This window comes from Grampus griseus (genome assembly GCF_964374135.1).
Source record: "Grampus griseus genome assembly, chromosome: 16".
NCBI lineage: Eukaryota > Metazoa > Chordata > Mammalia > Artiodactyla > Delphinidae > Grampus > Grampus griseus.
This window is the reverse complement of record NC_139010.1, coordinates 70634685-70647581: the sequence shown is the minus strand read 5'-3', so window position 1 is coordinate 70647581 and position 12897 is coordinate 70634685. Positions and strand designations below refer to the sequence as shown.

The 12897-nt window shown below is 48.1% G+C and overlaps 1 protein-coding gene across 2 annotated transcripts in view; it reads left to right on the top strand.

Annotated features, from left to right (window-relative positions):
* AFAP1L2 (actin filament associated protein 1 like 2) overlaps window positions 1-9887 on the top strand; it is a 98654-nt gene extending 88767 nt beyond the window's left edge. The window contains exons 14-21 of one of the 2 annotated variants that reach the window (XM_082674113.1): window positions 1641-1786; window positions 2642-2753; window positions 4977-5216; window positions 5304-5475; window positions 5771-5926; window positions 7361-7542; window positions 7671-7793; window positions 8668-9887. In XM_082674113.1, coding sequence (XP_082530239.1) covers window positions 1641-1786; window positions 2642-2753; window positions 4977-5216; window positions 5304-5475; window positions 5771-5926; window positions 7361-7542; window positions 7671-7793; window positions 8668-8694 — 1158 coding nt within the window. In that variant the 3' untranslated portion in view covers window positions 8695-9887. Of the gene's footprint in view, window positions 1-1640; window positions 1787-2641; window positions 2754-4976; window positions 5217-5303; window positions 5476-5770; window positions 5927-7360; window positions 7555-7670; window positions 7794-8667 lie in introns of both variants that reach the window. The other variant, XM_082674112.1, reaches the window with a different exon arrangement.
* The last annotated feature ends 3010 nt before the right edge of the window (window positions 9888-12897 follow it).

Here is a 12897-nt window from a genome sequence, read left to right as displayed (position 1 = left end):
TGAGTTGCTGGAAAAACTTTCTGGGGACTCAAAGCGGGTTTGTGATTTCGTTTGTGTATCACCAGATGGGGGCCAGTACATAAAAATGCTGACTGTTAGGGCTTATCTGGGGGGGGGGGAATAATAAGGTTTGTGACACAATTACATTATTCCCACTCCCCGTCCTCTGTTCGATGTTACATTTACAAAAATAAGAGGTGACCTAATGCCTCGCAATGAGCCGGGCAGGCCTGAGCCAGAGGGCTTTACAGGCACTTAAGCACACACCCCAGTTCACCCCTGTTCATCTAGTCCTGTATCCAGGGGTCTTCATCCAGATTTTGCTCCAATACTGCCCTCTGGTGGCTAAAAGATCCACATCCCAACTGCTTCCCAGGGACAAGCTTGTATTCATTCCTGCATCCATCCATCCTGTTGACAGATACCTATTCAGCACAGTGATAGGGTGAACAAGACAGACTCCCTGCCATGGAACTTACATGCTAGTACAAGAGTGAGATATTATTCAGTGGTTGTCCAACTGATTACTCAGTAATCACTCAGCAGTGGGGCAGGCGCTATGAATAGGTAGGAAAGTTTGCGTGCTGGGCGGATGGGGGCTGGTGTAGGGAAAGCCTGTGGGACAAGGTGGGGAGGGACGGGGGGGCTGATCCTGAGAGCAGTGGGAGACCCTAAAGGGTTTCAAGGGAGGGTGGCGTGTTCAGGTTTGGATTCCAAGATTCTTCCTCCAGCTGCTGGGTGGGGGACGGAGGAGAGGGGGACAGGAAGGGATAAAATGAGACCCGTTAGGAAGCTGTTACCATCGCCCAGCGCAGGGATGGTGGTAGCAGGAACTAGAAGCAGCCCGTGAAAAGCTGTATTGAGAAATCCACTTGAAAATGAGTGGGGAAAGGAAACCAGCTAAACGTCAAACTGCACTTTTAGCTGCCCCTCTGATCGCGAGAAAAGAGCAATAAGGTGGCAGAGCGGTGTTGTGTAATGCCAGCATGGTGACTGTTTTTCCTCACGAAAGTAAACCTGTAGTATTTATAGAATTCCTAGTTCTTTATAAAGCCCAGAAACCCTGTTGGCATTTTAATAGAAATACTCAATGTGATAACGTATTTGATTAGAATGCATTGTCCCCTGGAGAAAATCAGGCACCAACTTCACTGGAATTTAGCTCAAGATTTGTCAGAGCCAGCTGACCTGGTGTAACGTGTATAAGACATCCTGACTCTTAAAACCATAAACAAAAATAAATTTGAATTTTGTTATTTCTTAGGGATCCAGGTAGTCTTGTATAAATGGACTAGGGTTGTAATCTGAAATGTGATCATTCATAAAATAGAGGTGTCGACCTAAAATACATACATTTGAACAGTCCTCTCCCGGTCCATTAGCCTTCTAGAAATACATGTTTATAAACATCACGTGATACTTGGGACAGATGTCCACAGCATCATTGAGGTGGCACCAGGGTGTCAGCAGTAGCAGGAAATATCATTTGGGGGTCCCTGGGGGATGGGATATGCTAGTGAAAATGAAGAGCATGACCCCAGGGCTCCCAGAGGCCTTGCCCGGGGTGGGCATCAGGGCAGGGGTGGGGCACCAGGCAGCACACTCCAGCCCTGCTCATGTCCCTCTCGGCCTCCTCCCAGGCCAAGTCTTCCGAGGAAATGGGCCACTGGCTAGGCCTCCTGCTTTCTGAGTCGGGCTCCAAGACAGACCCAGAAGAATTCACTTACGACTATGTGGATGCCGACAGGGTTTCCTGTATCGTAAGCGCCGCCAAAACCTCTCTGCTGTGAGTATTAAGGGGCCTCCTGCTTTGCACCCTCCCACTCCCAGCTATGCTTCTAGACCGAGGCCCAGGCTGGCCGCTGGTGGTCAGTCGAGCAGGGTGGCAGCTGGGAACTCAGGGTGGGTCCTGTTCTACCCAGCAGCAGGCAGGCCAGGGCCAGGGAGCAGCCCTGCAGGAGGCCCAGCAAAGAGCTGAGCCAGACCTCTGGCCCGGGGGCAGCCACAGCATCCCTGGCTCTCATGAGACGCTATCCAGCTCCTGAAGGCAGAGTTGGCACCTTTCCTGGCCTTCTGCTTTCCTTTCTGTGGAGACAGCACTTTCCCATGGCTCCATCGCTGGGTCCCAGCACACCCTGGAATAAGCAGGGCAGGGGTAGTACTTCTGCTTCCTAGATGAGCAAACTGGGACTCGGGGAGAAGTGGTCCTCGGTTGGGGGGTAGAGGTAGCATGGGTAGAAGCCAGCTGAGCCAAAATGGGGAAGGCATCTGGCCTGTGCTGGCCGAGTGTATTGTGAAGATGAAGCGAGAAAGGGTTTTGCTGTTGTTGGAAGGAGATCCTGAAAAGGAGAAATCAGGGCGAGAAGATGGCAAAAGGATTCCAAGAGGAGGGGTACGGGGCGAGGGAAGTTCGTTTTTCGGGAAGAGAAATTTGGAACCGGGAGTTCTAGTAAGAAGGCCCTGGGGAGAGAGGGAGGGGATACCCCTAAATAAATGAATTTGTTTTAAAATGAGGTCAGAGCTAGTCCCCAGGCCTCCTGTACTGCCCACAGATTTCTCAGCACCTCTCATTGTTATGACTCCTTTGAGACTGGTGGCTTTTAGCACCCTGTCCTGAATCCTCTTTTGCCGTGTCTTCCAGACTGATGCAGAGAAAGTTCTCAGAGCCGAACACTTACATTGACGGCCTGCCCAGCCAGCATCACCAGGAGCTACTGTATGATGACGTGGAGGTGTCAGAGCTGACGGCTGTGGTAAGGGCGCCGGCTGGGCTGCAGCCTGGGGCTGCCCATCCTCTTCCTGCCAAGCCTCAACGCCAGAGATCGTTAGATGGTCCCTGAGAGGAATGGACTCCAGGTCACCCTCAGGGCCATCAGTGCAGAAACCGAGGCGCAAGAGGTCATATTTTGTATAGTGGGGCGGTGCCGTCTGCCTGGCTTGGGGACTTGTCTAGATAAAACAGCTGGTTAACCACCCTGGTCAGTGCCAGGGGTGCGGGGTGTGGCGGTGGGAATGGGGAGCAGCAACACCATTAGCCTTTTTTAAAAACTGAAGTAGAGCTGATTTGCAATATTATATTAGTCTCAGGTTTACAGCACAGTGTGTCAGTATTTTTATAGATTATATGCCACTAAAAGTTATTACAGGGGCTTCCCTGGTGGCGCAGTGGTTGAGAGTCCGCCTGCCGATGCAGGGGACACAGGTTCGTGCCCCGGTCCGGGAAGATCCCACATGCCGCGGAGCGGCTGGGCCCGTGAGCCATGGCGGCTGAGCCTGTGCGTCCGGAGCCTGTGCTACGCAATGGGAGAGGCCCAAACGGTGAGAGGCCTGCGTACCGCAAAAAAAAAAAAAAGTTATTACAAAATAATGGCTGTAATTCCCTGTGCTGTACAATCTATCCTTGTTGCTTATCACCATAGCAGTTTGTATCTCTTTTATACATAGCAGTTTGTATCTCTTAATCCCATACCCCTATCTTGCCCTTCCCGCCTACCCTCTCCCCACTGGTAACCACTAGTTTGTTCTCCATATCTGTGAATCTGTTTGTTTTGCTATATTCACTTGTTTGTATTATTTTTTAGATTCCACATACGAGTGGTATCATACAGTATTTGTATTTCTCTGACTTATTTCACTAAGCGTAATATTCTCTAGGTTCATCCATATTGCGGCAAATGGCAGAATTCCATCCTTTTTATGGTTAATATTCCATGTCTCTGTGTGTGTGTGTGTGTGTGTACACACATACACGTATATAATACATACATACATCTTTTTCCATTCATCTGTTGGACACTAGGGTTGCTTCCATATCTTGGCTACTGTAAATAGTGCTGCTATGAACACTGAGGTGTGTATAGCTTTCCAAATAAGTGCTTTTGCTTTTTCTGGATATATACCAAGGAGTGGAATTGCTGGATCAGATGGTAGTTCTATTTTACTGTTTTGAGGAACCTCTGTACTGTTTTCCATAGTGGCCGCACCAGTTTCCATTCCCACCAACAGTGCACAAGGCTTCCCTTTTCTCCACATCCTCGCCAACATGTTATTTATAGGCTTTTGAAGATAGCCATTCTGACAGGTGTGAGGTGGTATCCTGTGGTGGTTTTGATTCGCATTTCTCTAATAATTAGTGATATTGAGCATCTTTTCCCGCGCCTATGAGCCATCTGTATGTCTTCTTCGGAAAAATGTCTGTTCAGGACTTCTGCCTGTTTTTTGATTTTTTTTTTATATTGAGTTGTATGAGCTATTTATATATTTTGGATATTAACCCCTTGTCGGTCATATCATATGCAAATATTTTCTCCCATTCCATAGGCTGTCTTTTGATTTCATCAGTGGTTTCCTTTGCTGTGCAAGAGCTTTTAAGTTTAATTAGATCTCAGTTGTTTATTTTTCCTTTTATTTCTTTTGCCTTAGGAGACAGATCCAAAAAAATGTTGCTATGCTTCATGTCAAAGAGTGTTCTGCCCACGTTCTCTTCTAGGAGTTTTATGGTTTCAGGTCTCACACTGAGGTCTTTAATCCATTTGGAGATTATTTTTGTATGTGGTATGAGGAAATGTTCTATCTCATTCTTTTAGCTGTCCAGACACCATTAGCCTTTGAGGCTCACAGCTGAGGGGGAATAATCCCCCTGACAGCAGGTTTGCTTCACTGGGCGTGGGCCTCTGTGCTAAGGGCTTCTGTGGGTTATCTCATTTAATCCCAGCCACCCGATAGGGAGGTACTATGAGTCTCTTCTCTCCAGATGAGGAAGTGAGGTCGGGAAGATGAAGTACTGTCTCCTGGGTCCCCCAGCTCTTGAATGGCAGACCCAGGCCTTCTAACTCCAGCTCAGCAGGAGGCTCCCTGGGAAGGAGGCCCTGCGAACTCCGGCACAAGGAAGGGGACGGGAGACCTGCGGCAGGGCCCCCTCCAGAGCCCAGGGAGCCGAGGCTGTGGAGAAAGCCCCCTGTCTCTTCCCTGTGCAGGGGGAGGCCCCTGAGGAAGCTGCTCCTGCGACAGATGCCCCGAGTGAGCCTGACCCCGACCGCGTATACCTGGACCTCACGCCCGTCAAGTCCTTCCTGCACGGCACCGGCGGTGCACAGGCCCGGGCCCCCTCGCCCACGCTGCCCCAGCCGGACCCTCCGGCCGAGGCCCTCCCTGCAGACCTGAACCCCATCCCCGATGAGCCCCTCATGGTGTCTCCAGAGAACCCCGAGTTGCAGGTACAGGGGGCCCCCCAGCAGGTGAGCTGGCCTCACCTTCTGGGGTGTCTCGGCCAGCTGGGTCCTGTTTGCTTTCTCCCAAAGCAGATGCAGCAGGAGAGTCAGGAACCTGAGGAGCCTTCCCTGGGAATCACGGCAGTCAAAATCCAGACTGAACAGCAGAAGATCTCCTTCCCACCGAGCTGCCCTGACACTGTGCCCATCACCCCAGCCGGGGCCAGCCCACCTGTGAAAGACAGGTTGAAGGCAACCAATGCAGGTGCCTGTGCTAGATTAAGAGTTGAAGGTTTTGGAAAGGGCTTGGAGAAGTTAGCCCAATTCCCTCCCTTTCAGATGAGGAAACAGAGGCTCAGAGAGGTGAAGGACTTGCCCAACGTCACACAGCAAAGAAAGGGTGGGCCCCATTTCCTTTTCTGTCCGTGCTAGGCTGGCCTGGCATCCAGCTCTAATCTACTGCCAAAGCCCTGGGTTCCGTCTGAGCCTGCAGAGTGGGGTGGGACAGCCCTCAGGGGCCAGCCTGGCTGACCCGGGGGTTCCCCTCTCTGGGTCTGTAGAGATCAAACTTGGCAAGAACAGGACAGAAGCCGAGGTGAAGCGGTACACAGAGGAGAAGGAGAGGCTTGAGAAGAAGAAGGAAGAAATCCGGGGGCACCTGGCTCAGCTCCGGAGGGAGAAACGGGAGTTGAAGGAGACCCTGTTGAAGTGTACAGGTAAGGGCCCCCCCTCAGCAGAGAGGGCCCGTGGAGGGGCCTGGGCTTTCCGGGGGAAGAATCCGCATCTGCACCTGGGCTGCAGCCCCGTCAGCCTTTGGCACAGGTGGGTGCTCCCTGCAAAGTCCTCCCCCTCCAGCCCGTCTGAAGGGCCACTGTCCTGTACCAGGACGTAGCTGGAAAAGCTGGTTAAAGGAGGAAATGCTCTAAAAATTGTGTTTAGACCGGAAGTGTTTGATTCTCACTTAAAACAAATGAATATTTTTTGGCCCATCTTCTAAAGCAGTGCCAAGGTCTTTTCCTGCCATCTGGGCTGGCTGACGGGAGCCCTGGGTCCTGGTTTCCACAGTAACCACATCTCTAATGCCTCATCTGGTCATTTTTTTACAAGCACCTTGAGTTTGTGTTCATTTTAAAGAAATCTGAATCCTTGTAGATTATTTTCCAAGTCATCTTCATATGATTCTTCAGCCGTTTCCTAGCACCTTGTCTCTCCCAAGACCTTTCAGCAGCATTTGACTTCGTTTTCAGAGTAGTAACTCTGGGCTCATTTAATATTTAAACTGCAGACTCACACTAACAGGTTCGGGCTCTCTGGGAAGCTTATAACATGATTGGTGGTGGAAGGTCATGGGGGGCACAAAGTGACCCACTGTTTTTTTTTTTTTAATATTACATCTTTATCGAGAGAGAATTCACAGACCATACGATAACCCATTTACAGGTGGTTTTCAGTATATCCACAGAGCTGTGCAGCCGTCACCACAGTCAATTTCAGAACACTTTCATCACTCCTCATTAGCAGGCGCCCTTGCTTAGGATTCTATATTGAACACGTCCATCCTTTCCTCTAGCGCAGTGAGCTCCTAGGGTTGACTCTTCATAAGTCGTCATTTCTTGGTGCTGTAGGACCAACCTGAGAACTCCAGGGTGAAGAGGGAAGCATAAAACAGGGCTGAGAAGGTGCCAGGGCTGAGGACCACTGCTCCACTAGGCCCAGGGAAGCAGCACACGTGCCAGAAGGATGGAGGGAACCGTGTGGGGCAGGCTGCAATGGCCCAGCCATCCTCCAAGGGTCATTAATAAAGCTCCTCTGTCCCTTTGGGGTCGCTGTCACAATAGCAGGTATCGAAACAACTGAGAGTCTCTCTACCAGAAGGGACTTAGGACTCAGGTTCAGGCCCTCTCGTGAAGGCAGAGCTCTTCTTCTGGGGCCTCCCCAGCCTTTGTGGAGTGCGGACACAGGACCTGGGCTGGGAGGCCGCCCATCACCCAGAGGCCCATCCCAGCCCTGAGTGTTGGAGCCAGACCTGTGGTCCGGGGCCACTTGGGGTCCTGTTCCGGCAGAGCGTGTGCGAATCCTGCCCTCCCCCTGGTGGGGCTTCTGGCTGAAGGGCTGTTTGTTCCCTGCAGCCGACTGGCTTCTCTCTGCAGACAAGGGGGCGGCAGCCAGCCTGGAGGAGAAGCTGAAGGAGATCGATGAGGAGTGCAGGGTGGAGGAGCGCAGGCGCGTGGACCTGGAGCTCAGCATTGTGGAGGTGAAGGACAGCCTGAAGAAGGCCGAGGCCGGGCCCGTGACGCTGGGCACAACTGTAGACACCACCCACCTGGAGAACGTGAGCCCCCGAGTGAGTCTGGGAGCCGCGTTCCTCTGAGCTGCTTGCAGGGCCTCCTGGACTGGGCTTGGGGACTGGGTCACCCTCCCCGCCCTGAACTCAGCCCTCCCTCTCTCCTGTGACCACAGCCCAAAGCTGCCACCTCGACTCCTGCCCCGGACTGTACCCCAGTCAACTCTGCAACTGCGCTCAAGAACAGGCCTCTGTCGGTCATGGTCACAGGCAAAGGCACCGTCCTCCAGAAAGCCAAGGTAAGCGGTCGTTCCCGGCCTCCTTCTGGGCCACGGGTGGCAGCAGAACTGTCACTATGGTGGGGCCCTTCTGAGGCGGGTGGCACTTTCCAGCTTCGAGTGGGGGCTCTGCTCTCAGCAGCAAGAGGCAGGGGCTGGGGCTTTGCTGTGTCTTTGGCATTGACCAACCAGAAAGGTGCTTGTGCTTGGTTCAGTGTCCTTACGAGTCAGCCTGAGGGCGCGTGAATCCCTGCACTGCCCGCCACGTGATATCAGTAGAGTCTGGGGGAGAGCTGCAGTTCAGAGACAGACTGGCGCTGGACAGTTTTCCAATTAAAAAAAACCTCAGTGACTCTGAAGGACTTCTGCCATGAAAACCAAAGCAGCAGATTCAGACAGGTGTCGGATTTGCCTAAAGCCATCCATCCGGCCGGCTGGTGACAAAGGCTCAGTAAAAGGCGTAAACGGAGCAGGTGCCCATTGCTGGGTTTTTGCCTGAGGGCTAGACAAAAAGTGTTATGAATCCTTGACTCATTTATACAGTCAAGAGCATGCCTAGAGCTGCCTGTGTTCTTGGCAAACTCTGCTCCTTATTTTTATCCTGCTTATTACCTGCAGGAGATATTTTGAGGCACCTGCACCAATGACTAAGTATTAAATCCATGCAAGCACACGAGCCACTGCCACGGCAGACATCACTCACCTCCCTCTCTGCTGCTCCAGGGCCTCAGAAATCTCTGAACACGTGCTCCAAGCAGTGGGGGACACGCAGGGGTTGAACCTTACTTAATTGGCGTCTCTATTCCTAGCTTCTTCTAGGAATATGTAGGTTGGCTACGGAGGATAACTAACTTTCTTCTTTTGGGGGGACGCTGGTGTTTGAATGGTACCCTAGGAATGGGAGAAGAAAGGAGCAAGTTAGGAAACAAACTTCATCTAGAGACTCTCCTGTCAATATGGACCTTGGTGACAATCCTGCTTCATTACAGTCTTCGTTAAAGCAGCAACTCTGTAAAAGGGTGAGTCTGTTTACAAGAAAAAGGAAGGACTGGGGTTCTATGAATGGAAAACTTCAGCTAAGAGGAGGCTCTGTCCCTTTGCAGAGCCAAAGGAAGTAATACGACAACAACAACAAAAAAGACTTGTTTGGAGACCTAAGTCTATTGGTTGTAAACATTACATTGCTGTATTTAGGGGTATTCTGTGTTTCTTCCTTGAAGTTTTCAGCAATTGCTTTATCAAGCTTTTTAAGTGAAAAGATTCTGATGTGGAGACTTTGGTGGAAGAGAAATTAAGGTAGCAGGGCCCTGTCCCACTGGTCACATGGCTTTGGTGATTGAGAAGGTCTAAACCCCTATCTGATTCTTAGCAGCGTCAGGGGTTAAACCGTCCTTGTCTTCAACTGTGTAAAGCCATCTATGGTTTTTTGAGAAATGGTAACGGGGAAAACATTTGGGACCAAGCTGAGGCACTGTTGCCAGTAAATTAAGGACTTTTTTCAGGCTAAAGCAGGCCAGAACCAATTGCTTTTAAATAAAATTTTAAGTGATGCTGTATTACATAGAAAAAAAAGTTTCAAATCCTGTAATTTAGAACAGTGAAAAGTGACTGTTGAGATTTAACTGACATTTTACATTACCATAGAAACAAGATTACCCTGTGTTTACAGATTCAGTCCTGCGGTGAGGCGATTTCTAAGAGAAGAGTTACTTAGTATAATGTTCTCTTAGTCCCTGTTTTCTTAAGTTGTGCTCGATGTCCAGGCCCTTATCCAAGAAAAAGAGGGGCGAGTTTTGTTTCTGGTGGTCTCTTTCTTCTCTTAAAATTGGCAGTGCTGTTCTTTGTGTTGCCCGTTCTTCTCTTCTGATGGCACTGGTTAACACAGGTTGGAACACATTGGTTAACACAGGTTGGAACATTTCACCTGTCATCTCTCAGCCTCATTTCTGGGGGTTCTGAATCAGAGTTCTTTAACACTGGTTCCTGAGAACTAAAGGTCTTTTGAGTCTTATTGTCTTTCTAATCCCAGGGCATTTATTTCCTTTGTCATAAACACTTGGTGTCCCAAGTGGTGAGTTAGTTTTGGTTTTTTTTTTTAATAAAATGTTAATTGTATTTTGGATTTTCTTGTATTTCATGGAAAGACATGGGGCAAGGCCTGGCAGACTTCTACTTAAAGGGGGGAAACATCATGGTTATCTATGCACTGAACTTCACACTATGTGCAGTAAAAACTGGTAGAACTACAAGGTGGGCTCTTAGCAGGAGACTTTAAGCCTCCTTAACTCAAGTAGCATAGGTAAGGCTGAAAGAAGATTTTAATAGTAAAATTAACACAAGGGAAACATCTTTAGAGGCTGACCATATATAAGTGGTTGAAAATCAGTACTCCTAGAAATTAAACACACTCCTAAATAATTCCTGGGGGAAAAAAAGGTACCAGTACTTGGAAAGTTGCCTTAGTAGTAATAATTAAGAAAGTTTATAGCATAAACATGCTGGTTTTAAAAATGACAAAACCAGGGCTTCCCTGGTGGCGCAGTGGTTGAGAATCTACCTGCCAATGCAGGGGACACGGGTTCGAGCCCTGGTCTGGGAGGATCCCACATGCCACGGAGCAACTGGGCCCGTGAGCCACAATTACTGAGCCTGCGCGTCTGGAGCCTGTGCTCCGCAACAAGAGAGGCCACGATAGTGAGAGGCCCGCGCACCGCGATGAAGAGTGGTCCCCGCTTGCCGCAAATGGTGAAAGCCCTTGCACAGAAACGGAGACCCAACAGAGCCAAAATAAATAAATAACTTTTTTAAAAATGACAAAACCAAACTTCTGGCTCATTGAAAAGGCGAATACAATAAAAAGACAGCCTAGGGCAGTATTAAATGGCAGAACTGAAAAGGAGGCCTTAAGTACAGATACTGACGAGACTTTTTAAATTATAAGCAAACACTATGAATATAGCAGCTTGAAAGTCTGAGGACTATATAGTTTTCATTTTAGAAAGTTAGAATTTTGTATCAGAGCTATGCTAACACATATTGCAAAAGAAAATCTCATTTTTGAACACAGATGAACAAAAGCTTTAAAGTATTGGCAAAAGAAATTCAACAGTGCTTAAAGAATCAGGTATTGCGACCAGACAGCATTCACCCAAGAAATCAAAGGTGATTCAACAACTGAAAATATACTAATGGGTAATTTATCATATTAACCGATTAAATGTGAAAAAACATCTTCTGAAAGGAAGCAGAAGAGCAAACCACAAATCTCAACACTCCTAATAAACACTCTTTGTAAGCTAGGAATAGAAGTAAACATTCCTTATCAAGTAATCCACAGAACATCATGATGAAAAAGTCCCTTCAAGTCAAGAACCAGATGCATGCTGTTACCACTACTTCTTAAAACATGATTCTGAAGGTTCTAGACAATGCAAGATGACAAGAAAAAGCAGTATAAGATTTCAAAAGGAAGAGACAAATCTGTTATTACTTGTAAATGCTGTCTTTCTAAAAAAGCAAGAGAATCAAATAATCAACTATTAGAACTAGAGCATTTAGCAAGTTGGCTGGAATAAGGATCATTTGGAGAAAATAAAAGATTTATGATCTATCTGCAGTGTTTAAGCTTTTCCAAGGAGAACATATTTATATATTACATGTGTAATTAAAAGCCAATTTATTTTAAAAGAAAGAAAAAGGGTTGGCTGGGAAAAGATCACTTAAGGCTATCTTGTTAGGAATTCCCTCTGCCGCTACTGGGACCCCAAAAGGGTTGAACTCTTCACACCTTCACTAGAAAAGGTAAAGTTTCAAGGGCTGGGACCTAAAAATAGCAACAGTAAAGGCTTTGATATGTAAGCCCAGGGACCACAGTTTTGTGGGGGGTTTTTTAAGTCCAATTCAAATGGGACATCAAAATGTCAGCCCTGAACCAGACAAAAAGCCTACACTATGAAACGATTAAACTGCTGTTAATATAAAGACAAGGGGTTCATGTAAATTCAGACATCACCTATCGGCACCTGCCAGGTGGGCATGTGACCCTGCTCTGATGTCACCTTCTGCCAAGGCAAAAGCAATAATAGGAATGAAAATATCCCTTGAACGCAAATGACTGTCATGCACAGTGCTCGGCACACAGGACTTTTTAACGTCTAACAGAACCATGGTGGTGACCTTTCAAGTACTTTTATTGCACCAGAAATCCTAAAATTCTTAAAGCTAAGCAATACTTAAACCAAGGTAGCCTTGAATGTTTGCCTATAAAACATCACATTAAAGTATTTACTTTAAAAATAAAAACTGTGAGAAAGTATTTGGATTTAAATCAGAGGTCTACAAAGGCTTCTACCAAAAACCCAACTCCCAACACGACCACCCAGGGGGAGAACTGATTCCTAAATACTGTGGGGTAAGGAAATATCCAGTTCACCAAAAAAATATTCAAACTAAGCCTCTTTGCCATTTAGGTACAAAAACTCCTGTTAAATAAATAACCAACATTACTTCTTGAAATATTCCTTTCAAAACCAGGTCTAAAAAAAAAAACCTAAAACCAAGCAGAATAAGATCTACGCCTAAAAAAACAAAACTCCTCCAAGTTTCTTTGTTCTATATTGACTGAGTTTAAGAATTCTACTCCTTTTTGCCCCCAAAGGGCAGAGTAAGACAAGCACTCAAGAAACACCCCGCAATTAACCCTCCTAAGTAAAGGCTGAGAAGCCCCTCGAAGGGACTGCTGCCCAGTGCCCAGGCCCAGCTCACGTGGCCCCTGGAGACCAGGGCCGTTTGCACACTCAGCCCCTCCCCCAAGGCCAAACAGCTGGTTAATCAGTCACCTTCCAGCCTGGGGCCTTTCCAACTCCCACACGCGGATCCAGTCACCAAAACTAGTCACAAATGCCACTCAAGCCCCTTTTCAAACTAAGAATGAATCCCTCTGGGACATCTTAGGAGAAAGATGTGTTTCAAGGTCCACCCTTTGTCTATCTTGAAGTGTCATCACGTCGGGGGTCCGAGTGACACTCTCATCACTGCCTTCTGTTGGGCATGACTGTCCCAACAACGTTCTACTTAGCATCTGTTGTGGGAAAAGTGAGCTTCAAACAGGCCATCGAAAGTCTCC